General features: G+C 33.2%; 1 protein-coding gene across 7 annotated transcripts in view; it reads right to left on the bottom strand.

Annotated features, from left to right (window-relative positions):
- LOC140059833 (ribosome-binding protein 1-like) overlaps positions 1–16,048 on the bottom strand; it is a 35,090-nt gene extending 19,042 nt beyond the window's left edge. For 5 of the 7 annotated variants that reach the window (XM_072105768.1, XM_072105769.1, XM_072105773.1 and 2 more), the window contains exons 1-9: positions 15,971–16,048; positions 14,515–15,180; positions 8,644–8,777; positions 5,407–5,479; positions 4,427–4,584; positions 3,449–3,600; positions 1,692–1,866; positions 1,276–1,500; positions 701–805 (exon numbers count right to left, since the gene is read on the bottom strand). In XM_072105768.1, the coding sequence (XP_071961869.1) occupies positions 701–805; positions 1,276–1,500; positions 1,692–1,866; positions 3,449–3,600; positions 4,427–4,584; positions 5,407–5,479; positions 8,644–8,777; positions 14,515–15,142 (1,650 nt within the window). In that variant the 5' untranslated portion in view covers positions 15,143–15,180; positions 15,971–16,048. The remainder of the gene's footprint in view (positions 1–700; positions 806–1,275; positions 1,501–1,691; positions 1,867–3,448; positions 3,601–4,426; positions 4,585–5,406; positions 5,480–8,643; positions 8,778–14,514; positions 15,181–15,970) is intronic. The other 2 variants (XM_072105771.1, XM_072105772.1) reach the window with 1 other exon arrangement.
- Positions 16,049–16,429: the final 381 nt, after the last annotated feature.

Raw genomic sequence — 16,429 nt, 5'->3', positions numbered from 1 at the left:
TAATAATCATATCCTGGATTTATAAAATTCTTAATTTTGTGACATTTTAATACTCTGTAATGTAATTTAATATTTTTTATATTGATTATTAGGAATCATCAATCATTCTTTACAAGGCAATAAAAAAATTAATTATACCGGGATTCTGGCTAAAACTGGTGATCCAAAATTGCTATTGCAATATCTAGGCTGTACAGAGGACAACATATATTTTGTGTTATAAACAGTATAATATTGCTGTACAGAGCAAATTGAAGTGGATTCCTTCATAGAAACATACTGTAGCATGGATTAGTGGTAGTTTAGGTAGTTTAACAAACTTTTAACGATACAAAACAAAGAAATATTTATTAAGCACCACACACAGTCATTCTTCTTTTATTGTACAATTTTGTAGATAATCCAAACATGGGAATGGGTGGGTTTTATCCCAGGTGGGTCAGTAAAGAACATATTCAATGAATGTGTGTTATATTCCAACCAACCATATAGTAGTGTAGGTAGAGTTTAAAATAAAAATACAACAGCCAAAGTTATGAATATTTTTTTATGAAGAATTTTGATAAGCATTTCCTGCAAATGAAAGTCTAAAAAAAAAATAAAAACGTAACACATATTTTTTTTGTACTTAGAACAGCAAAACACCACATAAAGCTACTAAACAAAGCATTGTGACAACAACAGCCATTTGAAGACAGACCTTAAGACGCTTTAGCGTCTCTGTGAACTTGCGCTCCTCCTGGGCAAAGTGGGCCTGCACATTGCCCAGCCTAGCATCCAAGTCTGCTTTCTCACGAAGAACTACCTAAAGAATGTCCCATCTTATCAATTAATTTTATTTTCAAAGCAAATCCACAACAATTATTGGGACATGATCCTTTTCTCATAATCAACCCAACTTTGTTTGGTCTAATATATATTAACACAAATTATGGTTGATCGCTTGCAATACAGAGATAGATAAACTTGTATAGATGAGAATAGAATTTGTTGTTAATTTATTTTGACAAAAAATGCATGTTAAGCTCCATCCACACTATCAAACTAGTAGTATGGTAGTGATATGACATCAACGTGTATATATGGGCACATTACATTTTTTAGTTTAAAAATGTATCTTTTCTGTGACTTCCATCAGCAATGTAATTTCTCAGATAATAAAGACATTTTGTACTGTTTTGAACTTCCAGAATAATTGTATTTACTACAGTACAGGTACTGAAAAGCACATAGATTTTTCAGGTAATTTTTACATAATTAATATGAAAAACGAACCTTTAACTTGCTCTCCAAATTGGTGTAAGCCTCTGACTCGCCGCTATTGCTTTTTTGTAATTCTTGAAACTGCTTTTTAGTTTTATCGGCCTCCGTAGCAGCCATTTTGGCAGATTTCTGGGCTGCCTCAAGTTCTCTAGCAAGGGTGGACTTCTGATCATCTGCTGTACGCAGTTCTGAGCTCATCTCTTCTAGCCTCTTGCTTAGCATATTCTCCTTTTCGTTCTAAACAAGACATGAATGAAGGTTATTGTCTAAAGCTCTGTCTACACTATCAAAAAAGTGTGATGTGCCCAAATATGGTAGTGATATGATGTCATCGTGTCCACATGGGCACATCACATTTTTTTGTCATATAAAGTTTGATAGTGTAGACAGTGTTAAATGCATTTTTATTAAATAAAGGAAAAACATACATGGTTAACTTGTACTTGTTGCAACTGTTGTTCTAGTTGTCCAATTCGGCTCTCGTAGTTGTGTCGAAGGTCGTCAGTCTTGCGGCTATGGTCTTTGTTCCCAGACAACTGCGATTGAAGCTTACTGTTCTCAGCCTGCAGGCGAGCTAGCTCATTTCCCATCAACTGTTCTTTCCTAGAAAAAGCACATTTTTATATAATTTCAAGTTGTTTATTATATCATTACTAATGCTTCATATTCTCACTTGCTCTTTATTTTTTGTAACCATGTTTAAGGGCCAACTGAGACAAGTTAAGTTGGTCCTCATTTTATGCATTGCATTAGTTGTATGGCATTTGATGAAATAAATGTTTGTTGAATTTGAATTCATTTTTTTTTTTGTGGTTAAAAAAAAAAAATTAATTATTAGTTGCAAATGCAGGAAAAATCATTCAATATGTTGAGATTACCAAATCCCTTATGTTCAAATGTGATTTAAAACTTTGCATGCAATATTCCTGAAGCAACAATTTGTATAAAAACAATGTACAAACTCTCCTTTTCTCTTACAGTATAGATATTATATGACAATACACATTAAAAAAAAGAACCCCAATAAACAATTTTACATTTCAGAAACACAAAGAATTCGAAAGCAAACTAAGATTTACTACAATGTAATTATTTTGTAAAAAGATATGTATGACTCATAATCCTAACATCACAAGGAAGTCTTTTGACAAAAATTGTGGTCTGAACATTAAATTAATAACCTCTTTATCGAACTAGTAGGTAGAGATTTCAAACTGTAACAGTACAGATTAAAATCATTTCAATTTAGTATTCAAATATTTATAAATAAAAATGTTCAATTAATAAAAAATAAAATAATTGAATTAATAAAAAGTGAAACAAATATAACTCAAAATAAAGTTATCCCTGTTTTATTTGATCTGAAATTATTTAGTTATTTAGATCTTCTGTTAATAAAAAAAAAAGAAAACTGATGGTGACTCATGAGGTACGTAGCACATGGTTATTTTGGAATTGAAAGAGGATGTATGGTTTTGTTATGAATTTTAATTTTTTTTTAACGAGCTGATGTGTCATATATGTCGGGTTAAAAAAAAAAGATGATTTTGCCGCTGGCTAGGCCAACACTAATGTGCTCAGCATGTTCTGACAGCAACTTCCTAGTAATGAGAGCAATCATTTGTCCACTAGGTCTAGACATTAATCAAGTCTAGGCAAAGCCATTTTGAGCTTAGCATGTGCTGACTAGACTTTTACCAACAAAATTGCTGTCTAATATTATGATAATTCTGCCTACTTAGAAATCATTTACATGCATAGATTGTATCAAGTTTTAGTTGTAATTTAATACAATAATATGCAATAAGTATTAGTATTTATTTAGATGATAAGTAATTTTTTACTGCAAGTGGGAATTCAAATTATGTCCAGGCTATAATCCTGTGGCTGTAAATTAAAGTTAATTGAAATACATAATATTTAGGAGAAATATCTCACTTAAAGTTTGATTGGCATTTTCATGTTGTTTGTTATTTAATTTTAGATGGGGATCAGACTGATAGTATACATATACACATATACATTCAAACTTTTATTTAGCCTTATTTATGGGTGTGTCTACAGTATACTGTATGTTAATTCTGAATTTAGATAAACATATGAAACATGAATGTCTATTGTCTTTGTTATGCCATCAATAGAATAATGGTTATTAAAAAGATGCATTTTATCTTTTTTGTCTTACTTTGCAACACTTCTGTTGGCCTCCGTCTTTAGCATGTTGTTTTCTTCTCTCAGTTTCTGGATCACTCCGGAGTTGCTCTCATCAACCATAGCCTGTAATTGTTTGATCTTCAATTGGTAACTGGCGCCCTCTTTAGAATGCTGCTCGTGAGTCTATATAGAAATAACAAACATGTTTCTATATAAATCAATCTTGTATGCGCCACCAATACAACAATATTTATTTATTCTTTTCTTCAGTGAAACATAAAATGGGAGAACTGAGGAGAGACAAGAGCTGTCAAAGACAACTATCGCCAAAGGGCATGTCTCTCCATTATTTATAAGATTATAAAACCTATTTTAATTTTGGTAAATTTTACACAAAAACAACACCAAAGCAAATAGCTATTCGTGTTAAACGAATCAGAAAATGACAGCAAGCATAAACTAAAACTTATAATCATAGTTATAAACTAAGTATTACTGGAGTTGGAGAGTAGAAAGAGTCTGAACCTTGGGATTGTAAGGTAAGCATGTGAACCACTAAGGTACAGCTCCACTATAATTATATAAAAATATACCTCATGGTCATGGGGAACTAAATTCTCAATTTTATCTCACTAACAATGTTGTAAAAAACATCAAAAAGCTACAAAAATGAAAGGATTTTACAGTGTAAATTTAGCCTAGTTATTAAAATTGTTTTTTATTGCTATTTATAGAGAACATGAAAGTGAAGGCAATTAATATCATTTTTTAGAAGTGACCAGTGCTTGCAGGAAGTAGGCTCAGCATGAGGGTTCGGAAGAAGGCAGGTCAAAGATGTCAAATCTCACCAGACACTATTTGTTTTCATATATTTAAATATAATTTCGTATGTTTGACAGATGACATCATGTTTCAAAATAAGCATGGTTTCGATAATTTCATTTTACTATTAAATGTGTACAGTGTATGCAAAACATCTAGCAATATTTGAATAAATTTGAATATGCACCTGTGACATTCGTAGATGTAATGCCTGTATGTCCTTTTCCAATGAAGATATCCTGGTTTTGTGATCCATGTCTGATTTCATTGTTTGCTGCTTCTCTTGTGCAAGTTCATTACGCATCTCTTTCACCTTTTGAGCCGAAGCCTGGGTTGACAAGATCTCTGTAAGATAAAAATATCAAATACCATCAATAAAACATCTAGCGGCCGGCCGTAGGTATCATAATCGTACAGGTGGGTGAATCTAAAAGTTTTAGTTATCCTAATATTTTTTGGATGGGTGCTAGGCTGAAATTTTGCTGAGTGGAAAACTTGAGGGTCATTCCCCCACCCCGAAGGACCTTTTAAACATCATGTTCGTCAAATTTTATATGGTGATTTGACATAAAAATGTCCCAAAATCATTGTAAAATTGTGCACAATTCTTTTGTAAAATTTGTTATAGTTTATGCTACTTCTCAATTGTGAATTTCTTATATTTTAAGCCTGGAAGTAATGAAGGGGTTAAAGATCCATCAAGTTTAATCTCAATGGATCACCCCATAGATATTTTACTACCCTGGGAATTCTAAATAATACCAAGTAATGGTATCAACCTGCAAAGAATAGTGTGTACGGTTTTAGTAGAAATATGTTTTAATTTAAAAAAAATGCATTTTCTCATTAACATAAAAATAAATATTTACAGGTTCTTATTAGTCTTTTTTTTAAAGAGGAAAGCTCATATCATTGCTTTATGGCCGTCCAACACACAAGCAAGACATAATTAGAGAGATATGGAAAAAACCATACTAAATTTATAGTAACTATATAACTAACTCATTTGATAAAAAAAAAATCTCGATCTTTTTGGATACAGAACAATTTGATAACACTCCATGTTGACTTTATCTGATAATTTTATGCGAACTAAGCAAGAAATAGATAACACTTAACAGTTGTATAGAAAATGACAAAGGTTTCCTGATTGCATGTTTTACTTACCGTTATGTAACTGTTGCTCTTTTTCCTGCAGTTGTCTCTTGAGGGAGGACATAGGATCAGATCGCTGATTAGCCTAAGTGTACCAAAAAAAACAATTCATAACTGACCTTTTTATTTATTTTTTCAACTTCTCACTAAGATGTACATCCAAAAAAATAGACATACTATAACACACATTTAGTGTAGGATGGGACCAACAGGTGGAAAACACTTTTAAAATGGTCTAGTCCCAATTGCACAATGAGCCCAGTTATGATCAGTGGCTGTGTGTGTGTACTAGTATACCAAGGTAACCCCCTACTCATCTTGAGAGATGTAAAGTACTACTACAGTACTACTAAGCCACCCTAAGCCCCATTTAAATATAAAATTCATTAATAAATGTAAATCAGCTCAAAATAATAATTACTGTACAGTATGTACTGTAAGTTGTAATAGGCTTTCAGAATCAGTAGAATGCCATTAAATAACTTTCATAATAAATTAATTCGAATAGAATGAAATAACATATTAATAAAAATGAATTCTATTCAAATAGGAAATTATACAAATACTGCATATTTGAATTGAATAAATGATTCAGATTAAATAAGAAACTCGGAAAGATAAATAAATTGTTTAAATTTGCGTTGGGAAGACTACTTGGTTTGTCAATAATCTTGTAAATTCATAAATTCAAAAGAATAAAAAAAATGTATACAACGTTCATTCATTAGATATGATAATTAAATGTTTCTATATTAACATTTGTTTTCCAAGAACATGGATGCACAAAATATTAAATGCAATCATCATAGCTTTCAATCTTACTTAATGATTGAGAGCCAAGAAAGTATAATGCGGATTGCAAGCCACTCATATAAATGGAAGCATTGCATTTACAGACATTTGTCTCTGAAAATTAGATTGGCGCAATGTGACTCAATGCAATATTTTATGTCCCCAGGGGAGGATTCAAAAACGTTCAAATAATTTAAAAAAACAGATATAAAGTTAATGTATGGAATAAAGTCAGATTCAGTGGTCCTACTGATCACCAATCCTAATTATTAAATGTCAAGTATTTCACTTCACAAGTCAATATATATTTTAATATATTACATAGCCTATGTAAATACGCGAACGTGATTGGTTGAAACTGCATCACATGACTACCGCTGCGAGGATCGTAAATCGTATATATCCTCGAGAACGATGATATTGACTGTGTAATTTTCGCGTAATTAGATGATATTGACTGTGTAATTTTCGTGTGCCAACACTCGCGTTGCCGATAAATAAACAAAAGTCATCTACTCGATCTTGAACTCGGGTGGAATTGTCACTCCATCGCAAGACAACGCTTCAACCGCTGCGCCACGTAGCTTGCTTGAAGAAATTAATCATCTAAACTATTTAAACTATGCATACATAGCGCCCTCATTTGTTATTAGTCCACCCTAAATGTGATGAAACACCGTTTGTGATTGGTCAATACTCACGGTAGTAACCTAGTAACTAGTACTCGCTGAACATCCGGTGATTCGGCTCCTCGAAGAGAAGAAGACGAATTGTTTATTCGGCCTACCTGATTATAATATTATTATTATTAATAAATAGGCTTATTGATGGAAATTCTTCTGTTAATTTAAACGACCTAGGTCTAAAGTAAGTGAATATTTTATTGCCAAGGAATCATTAATTAGTAATTATCTGTATATTATTCTTCGCAAGGTAAGGTGTCTAGGCAGGCTTGTTTAAATACAATACAAATACTATAGTATAGGCTATAGGAGGCCTAGCCTAGCTTCACCCAACCCAGCAGCAGACTTGTTCTTGGCTATATAATATAACAGATATTGCCTTTTATATCGGTTAAATATAAGATTTGACATCCCCTCGGGAATGATATTAAGTTCTCGGGGAATATATATTTCCCTCAGCTGGCGCTTCGGGAAATATATATTCCCTCGAACATAATATCATTCCCTCGGGGATGTCAAATCTTATATTTAACCTCTAAACAGTCAATATCTGTATAATATTACATAGCCTATGTAAATACGCGAACGTGATTGGTTGAAACTGCATCACATGACTACCGCTGCGAGGATCGTAAATCGTATATATCCTCGAGAACGATGATATTGACTTTGTAATTTTCACGTAATTATCGTGTCCCCTGTCATTAATCATATAAATTCTCGAGTACGATGATATTGACTGTGTAATTTTCGTGTGCAACACTCGCGTTTGCCGATAAATAAACAAAAGTCATCTACTGGTCTTGAACTTCCGATGCAATTGTCACTCCATCACAAGACAACGCTTCAACCGCTGCGCCACGGAATTTGCTTGAAGAAATTAATCTTCTAAACTATTTAAGCTATGCATACATAGCGCCCTCATTTGTTATAAGTCCACCCTAAATGTGATGAAACACCGTTTGTGATTGGTCAATACTCACTCACAGTAACCTAGTAACTAGTACGCGCTGAACATCCGGTGATTCGGCTCCTCGAAGATCGAGAAGAAGACGAATTGTTTATTCGGCCTACCTGATTATAATATTATTATTAATAGGCTTATTGATGGAAATTCTTCTGTTAATTTAAACGACCCAGGCCTAAGTGAATATTTTATTGCCAAGGAATCATTAATTAGTAATTATCTGTATATTATTCTTCGCAAGGTAGGTGTCTTGGCAGGCTTGTTTAAATTAATACAATACAAATACTATAGGAGGCCTAGCCTAGCTTCACCCAACCCAGCAGACTTGTTCTTGGCTATATAATATAACAGATATTGCCTTTTATATCGGTTAAATATAAGATTTGCCATCCGCGCTGAGGGAAATATATATTCCCCGAGAACTTAATATCATTCCCGAGGGGATGTCAAATCTTATATTTAACCTCTAAGCAGTCAATATCTGTATATTATTCCATTAACATATTTCCAGATTTTTATTTATCTTACGGTTTTTTCCTTTAATTAAGTGAGTGTTAATAAGTGAATATTGTAACAAAAGGGCAATTTACACAGACCAGTGGCAACGGTAATAACAATATAGAATCTACAGTATGGTATTCCTTATGACCATTTACACAAAGCGAGGATAGGTACAGATTCTACGTGGGACAAGCTTTCTCCCTAAACGAACCGCGTCTGTGTAAATTCGCGTCAAAGCCTAAAGATGTCATTAGCTCAATAATAAAAGCATATTTTCTCAATAGAAACGGGCTTTAAACAACTTACCATAGTCCATTGATCAGCATTCCCAGAGCCATTTTGTTTGTTAAGCAACGTATCAACTATCTGCTGGATCTCCTTGTCATTTAGACGAGCCGCTTTGATAGTGGCCACCACGGTCTTTACTGAACCACTTGAAGCTAGGAAAAAAAAAACATACAAAAATGTCATAAATAAATCAATAATATTGAGGTTTAAAATAATAATAAAACAATAATATAATAATACTGATATTGGCTGTCTTCATGGACAGACCTTTACAGTAAATAATGAAAACAACAATAATATCTACTGTAGTATATACAGATTTCCTTTATAAACTACAGTAGTACTAGTAGTATGTCATTATTAACTTTAGTAATACTCTCTAGTGATAGAAAACAGAAAAAGTAAATATCCCCAAACAGCAGGGATATACAGTACAGAACAGTGCTAAATTATAGTACTTGTATACAGTACTGTATTGCAATGGTTTCTGACAGGCTAGAGTGCCATGCATTAATCTAGTAAATAGATCCATATTTGCCAGTCCCTGGATTTATGCTGAAAGAAACATTACAAATTCCATTTTTTTTTACTTTGTCCTATTTAACGTCATATAATTATTTCTGCCTGCCAGTGTTAATGTCGATCATGTCTAATTTAGCAAGTCTAGCAGAATGTAGTAGGGGAATTATTAGCTAATTTGTATGCATTGGGCATCTTGAATCATTCAAATACCTCAAGTTCACATATTATCTGTTATAATGTCAAGAATGTCATTATCAAACTCATCACAATGTCTGAAAGGTGTGCTTGAGCCATTTAAAGCCAAACAAGTATACTTCTGGAAAAGAGAGAACCCTAAAAAAGTAGTGTGAATGCGCATCAAAATTACTCCAAAACTAAAGTGGCGGCAGATCAAATATTTTGAAATTACTGTATAGTAACTGGTGGGGGTTGGGGGATCAGGGTGAGGATGCAAACATTGTGAAATATCTGCATAACCTAATTTCCTATCTTTTGCATGGTAATTATTGTTCCAATTCAACAAGCCTATAATCAATAGTGTATTTCTCTAAATCATTAAAGCCTAAATACTAAATGGATACTGTACATATTTTACATTTTCATTTTGGCAACATTTGTAGTTAGTAGGCCTACTGTATATTTATCAGTAAATCAAGAACATTAAAAATAAACGAATGGAATCAATGACATCCCTATTTAGAGGATGCTTTTAAAAGACAAAACACACATTTCGCATAAGTATTATATGCAAGCAAGTTCAAACAGTATGGCCTGTACACCAAGGGGGAATTATTGATTTAATGAAAGAGCAGTATTGAAGTCTCTATTCAATGCTTCTATGACTAATAATAGCATGCATAAATGAGAGACAATGCATAGATCATTAAACAAACCATACAAAATAATAGCAATAATTGCTAAAGTCCCAAATTATTAATTACTAACCTTAATTTGTTAAGTAATTAATATTAATAATAATATATAATTCAAGAGCCTTCCAATAATAATTAATAAAATCAGTTGAATGACCTGTGATATATTAAGATAGGTCACTCACGACCAAATTTTTGTATACTGATAGTGACCGTATTCACCAATCATACTTAAGTGAGATATTTCCTTTGAATATTAAGTATTTCACTTAAACTCAATAATTGTAAAGGGTAAGTGTTTCCCTTAGCCTAAGTGTGAATGGTGAACAAGGCCACAGGCATCAATTTCTTTTTTATTTTAATTTTACTAGTCTATATTTGAGTTACTGTACTTTACTACATCCTATTTCGTAATCTTTTCTTGCTCGGTCACATTTGCCTAGAGACAGAAAAAGAGATTACCTTCTATGTACTTAACCTAACCCTTTAAATAATCTCTATTAAAAAAAAAACACGCTATTGATAGACCTCGAACCCAGGGTTCCAGTGTCATAGTAAACCCTTTTCCACTCGACCAAACATTTTGGTTGCGATAGTCACGTCAATTATGACAGCATGGTTGTTCAGTCTAGTGTGACCATGTATTCAAATGAGGCAAATGTGACAGAGGAAGAATAACTTACCTTCTATTTCGCCATCCTTAAAAAATTACATTAAATTATACATTACAGTATACACTAGTTAGTAGATACTGTACATTTCTTTATTTCAATATCTGGTCAAATAAGAGGAGGATTGAATGCCATGAATGTTTTTTTATACTACAGTGTTATTAATACAGTTAGACATTAAACTAGACATTGAATATGTGACAATGACATTGACAAATGTGAAGATTATATACAGAAAACCAAGAAAAAGTACAAAGTACTGTATAATTGCACTAAACAAAATCAATATGAATACTGATAAGGCAAGACCCTTTGTAATGTGAAATACAGTACAGAAAGAAAATACTGCAACTTTACCTACGAAGTAGCTTCGTAGATAGAACGTAGGCTACGTTGTTGGCTTCGTAGGTTCCATTGTTTGGCTTCGTAACCTCAATAAACAACTTTCAATGAGCTACGTTCTGAACTTCGTAGGGAGTTCGTAACCAAAATAAACAACCCTACGATGTTCTTAGTGAAGTAAGGTGTGAAATTAATGTGTTAAATTTAATTGGCGGAGGACAAAGTTGTAAATTAATAAAAAATAAATAATATTTTTTAATCGTAATATTTTCCTTCGTGCGTGTTTACCTACTCAACGGCAAATATAAATTTCCCACGATGTATAACGTAGAGAGAGACACGATCCAACACAGGTGAACCGCAACGAACAGGCCAACTAATAAACATAATATAGCGAACGTCCCATCCAGAAACGATGCCGAGAAAAAAAGATCGTAAACAATTCATTCTAAATATAGCATCAGGGCGTTCAATCGGTCGTTCAAAAAGACTGCCGACAGAACGACCGTAATTAATACAGACCTAGTTTTTTTTTGGGTCACTTGGCATGAAACGCGATACTCTCTGCTTACCGCAATCTCTCACATGTTTTTTTTTTAGGGTGGCTACCGTCTGACGACAATAAAACAGTAATTAAGATCGTGTACCTGGATTTTGTGTCACATGACATGAAACATAATACTCTCTTTAAACTGCTCAGCTCACATGTTTTTTCCCCTCCAAATTCTGGTCGGGCCTTTTTCTTTATACATGTCGTAATCATTTTAAAAGGCCTATTTATTTATGTTAAATCTTAATATGGAATATATATTTATTTTGCATATATTTTGTTGGTGTCCTAGCCTAGTTGTCGTTGTTTTTATAATTCGCTAACCCAACAAGGTAGGAATAAATAATTTATAGTGTAGGCCGCCGAAACAGGCTAGCTAGGCCTAACCTAGCCTCGACTCTCTCTACGTGAGCTGATTTCCACCGGCCCGATGTCGTTTCGTCGGCGGATTTCCGTCCAAATTAGGATAACAAACAATACATCGTAGGCTACAAACAATACATCGTAGGAGAGAACAATTACCTACGATGTAGGGCGGCTACAAAAATTGACCTACTATCTTTAGGTAGGATTTTAATTAGCAAACAATACATTGTTTGTTTGCATTTTCCATGCTTCTACGAACCACCCTACGATCGAGGCGTAGCCTAGATTTCATAACAATACATCGTAGGCTACGAACAATACATCGTAGGTAGGAGAGAACAATACATCGTAGGCTACGAACAATACATCGTAGGAGAGAACAATACATCGTAGGCTACAAACAATACATCGTAGGCTACAAACAATACATCGTAGGAGAGAACAATGACCTACGTTCTACCTACGATCTACCTACGAAAGCCTACGCGTAGATACGAAGCAGTAATTTCTTTCTGTACTGTAGATTATCAGTTATTATAGTTAGATTAGCTTGTGAATCCTAATCTAATTTACATTAGAAAATAGTGGTATTAAATTTGTCGAACTACAAAAAGTGGATTTCAGTTGATCTAGCAAGCATTCATGGTTACTTGTTGTTTACTCAGGACAGGATGTGTAAACACTGCCTTCAGGAAGAATCACATTAACAAGTATAATTGTAACGCAAATTTACTTCCTGTCAATGAAAGATATTTTTGCTTCAAAATTTTTCCTTTTCATTAAAATCATTGACAAAAATTCTTTTTGGTCAACGATCATTAGGAATCTTAGCTACTGTAATACCAGGTGTTTTTTTTCCGGGAAAAACAAATGGACTGTATTTCTTGTTTTAAAAAAATAGACCAATGAAATTGATTTAATTAATGGGTTCGTTTTTTTCTTACAAATGGTGAAAACAGCTACAGTAGGCCAGTCGGGCATAGACAGGAAAAGGGGAACCTCAAAACCCACATGGATGGATAAGGCTTGATCATTTAGTTTGGCTATCGTGACAATTACAGTATACAATTGATATTGTTTACTCCAATTTTAAATCATTCTACTGAATCCCTATATCTAAAAATTCATTCGTTCATTGGAATGAAGTGCCTACTACTGTACTCCCCAATAGTGAGAGGTTATGTCTCATCATATACTACTACAGTAAAGTATATCCAGGATGGCCTACAGTACTATGTGATGTGCCAATATATGGACATAATGATATATAATAATAATACCATATTTGGGTGCATCACACTTTTTTTTTGTCATTTCTAGTTTGATAATGTATATACAGAGCTTTAGACAGTGATTTAGACGCATCACTTTACTGTAGAAAAAAACACAACATTTACATTTCAATTTGTTGTGGTTTTCATTTCAACTGTTCAATGTTACGCTCTATATAATTTATTAAAAAACTGTATATAATCAGTCTGTGTGAGAATTTGTGCAATGGTTTTTAATTGTCATAACAACTAACACTAGTATTGTATTTTAATGTAACATTAGAATAATAAGTTTAAATCTGGGCTATATTCTGCGAAGTCAGACTTGTTTACGGCTTATTGGGTTTCTAAAAATCTTTTATACATTGGCCAAGGTTTTTGCTGATTATTATTATAATTATTCAAAAAACTAAATTGAATTTTGAGTTTTTTATGTACTGTATTCATAAGGCTTTATTGATAATAATATTTTATAGCGATTTTCTTATTTATAATCAAGTCTCATACAGTATTAAGTATTTAATCTGTATAGTGTAGTGTACAGAGGCAGATTTAGCAGTTGGCATTAAAAAAAAAAAGAAGCCAGAAACACATATTTTCAAATTATCTCCTTGGGCAAATTAAATTACAGTACAACAAATCAAACAAATACTGTGTAACCGTTTAAAAAAAAAACCCTTTCACAAAAATGTCTGTATTGAATTGTTTGGTAACAAAAGTTAGTACTAAATTTAAAACTATAAATGAAACAAGAACCTGATTTTCAAAACAAATGAGCATATAAATAGAAATTTAATAATTAAATTTACTATTCGTAGTGAGTTAATATTAGCCTTCAATTACAGTCAACAAGGGATGATTGTAGCAACATCTGTTGTAGGATTGCTACTGGTGGAGATTTTTTTCCCCAGTCCACCTGTTACTGACAATTTTATGTTTTCCTATTGCTATTCATTAGGGAATACCTTTTAGTGTTCACTATTCTAGAATCAGTTAATTTTCGGTGCTTTGTATGATATAGGATTTGTAGGTTTATATCCAGTAGCTGTCAGTCACGTCTCCAGATTTGTTAACATAATTATTAAACAATATTAAACCCCAATACACATAATTTTTAATAATTATCAATTTTAGCTAACCCAGCATCCTACAGTTTATTTGTTATAATTAAATATTAATTATAGGGAGATTTTGAAGACTTACCTAGGCCATGTCAATTTATTGTGTGTATGGAGGCAAGTTGGGAAAATCGAACGAAAGCTCCCTAATATGTATAGGAGAAATTGATATCTTACCAGAAATTGTGGTCTCCTTCTTAGCCTTCACCTTTAAAGGTTCACTCTTCACAGGCTCACTGTGAGCTGCCTTAACTGGTACCTCAGTCACCTTCTTTGGTTGCGGAGGTGGAGGAGCAGCAAAGGTTTGCTTATCAACCGCTTTCTGAATGAACTCTTCAACTACAACTGGCGCAGGCTTCTTTGCCTCTTTCTTAGGCTTAGGAGTCGTTTTCTCTTCAGAAGATTTGGCTTTCTTTACTGGCTTTGCATCACTGTCAGCTTTGGGTTTAGGTGACTGTTTCTGCACTTTCTGCGGCTTCACTGGTGCCACTGGGACATCATTAACAGGTATCACAACTGGAGTTGGGGTTATCACTTGTGCTTCCTGCATACTTTCTGGTTTCTTCTTCTTACGTGCATTGAATGGCTTCTTTTTACTTTTGCCATCGGACTTAGCATGCTTTTCGTTCTCCATATGAGCACGCTGCTCGGCAATAGCCTCCTCATAACTCTTCTCGGTTGTTCCAAAAGCAGAGACGAGGTACACCAAACTTGAGATGATGAAAAATCCACCAAAAACCATCAAGGCAAACGTCTGAGGCTCGTAAACATCCATTGCCACTAGTTTGCCTGCTATATCTTCCATTCAAATATTCCAGATGATCTGCAGACTATCTAAAACTTCTAAGATCAAACAAGAAAACAAATAAATTATAATTATACAGTTGTAAAAATAAGGCTGTACAATATCTTTTGAAATTGAACAAGAAAGTTTACAGGTTTAAAATCATGTCTGAAGACGTCAGAGAGTAAATCCACTTTCCAAATTTATTATGTGTGTCAAATGGGTTGTCTAAGATAATTGAATGAAGGGTTCCATGAGATATGAATTACGATATAATAAGTGTGAAGACTCCTACAATTTATGTCACATAGTCAGTCAACATACAATTACAAGATGATACATTCCCTTTATAGTATTGTTAATTTAGCTTACTTTAATAAAATTTAAATATAAAAAAATTAACATTTAACATAATATTAATAATTAATTTAAAGTTAAGTAATTTAAAGTGGGTAAGCCTTTATAGTATACATTTAAAATTATGAGATTGATTTAGTACATACAAACATCCCTAAAATGTGGTTAGAATTTGTTGGTTCTTATGCCTGACCAAATGTCATTTGGAAAAATAAGATAGACCCACTTCACAGAAACAGGCTGACACTCAGCAGACCCATCAGTAGTCGCCGTGTACAGAGTAGTGCCAACGCAACAGTGTTGTGTAGCCTGGTGGCCTAGCCAGCCTTTTTCTTGTATACGACGACGTGGACGTACAATACAAGACACATACAAAACTAAAGCTATGCTACCATATTGTGAACTATAATCTGAACTACAAATGTCTGAAATACGTATTATTATTGAGCAATTTATTATTATAGGTCCAGAATTTAAAAAAAGTATTCTTACCAGCTTTATCATCCACGAAAACCTCGTACGCCGGAAATTTGAGTGCTGCTTGTATACGTACACACATGAAAGACCGACTTTTAGACTGTTCTTCTAAGAACACGCCTGATTGGCTAATTTCTGTCTAGGAACGTCATTTATTAATTCTACCCAACTATCATCCACCCCCTGGATAGTAATTTGTTTTTACAAAAATATAACTTACCTACAACGTTTAATCAAATGACATTTTGAAATCAAACGTTATTGAAATAGGTTTTTTTTAAATATTGTAACATAATAGGCGGATTGGTATGTACAAGCATGTTTGTAGATTTACGGTTGACAATAAAGAGGGGGTAAGAATATTGGTTGAAAAAGCTCTATGCCAACATGGCATTCACAGTCTTGACACACACAATTTCATAATGTATTATTATATTTTATTAAATACATTTAGGTCAATTAAATAAAAACAAA

This window comes from Antedon mediterranea, chromosome 10 (genome assembly GCF_964355755.1).
Source record: "Antedon mediterranea chromosome 10, ecAntMedi1.1, whole genome shotgun sequence".
NCBI classification, from domain to species: Eukaryota; Metazoa; Echinodermata; class Crinoidea; order Comatulida; family Antedonidae; genus Antedon; species Antedon mediterranea.
Note: the sequence above shows the minus strand (reverse complement) of the source record. Positions and strands in the feature narration are given on the sequence as shown.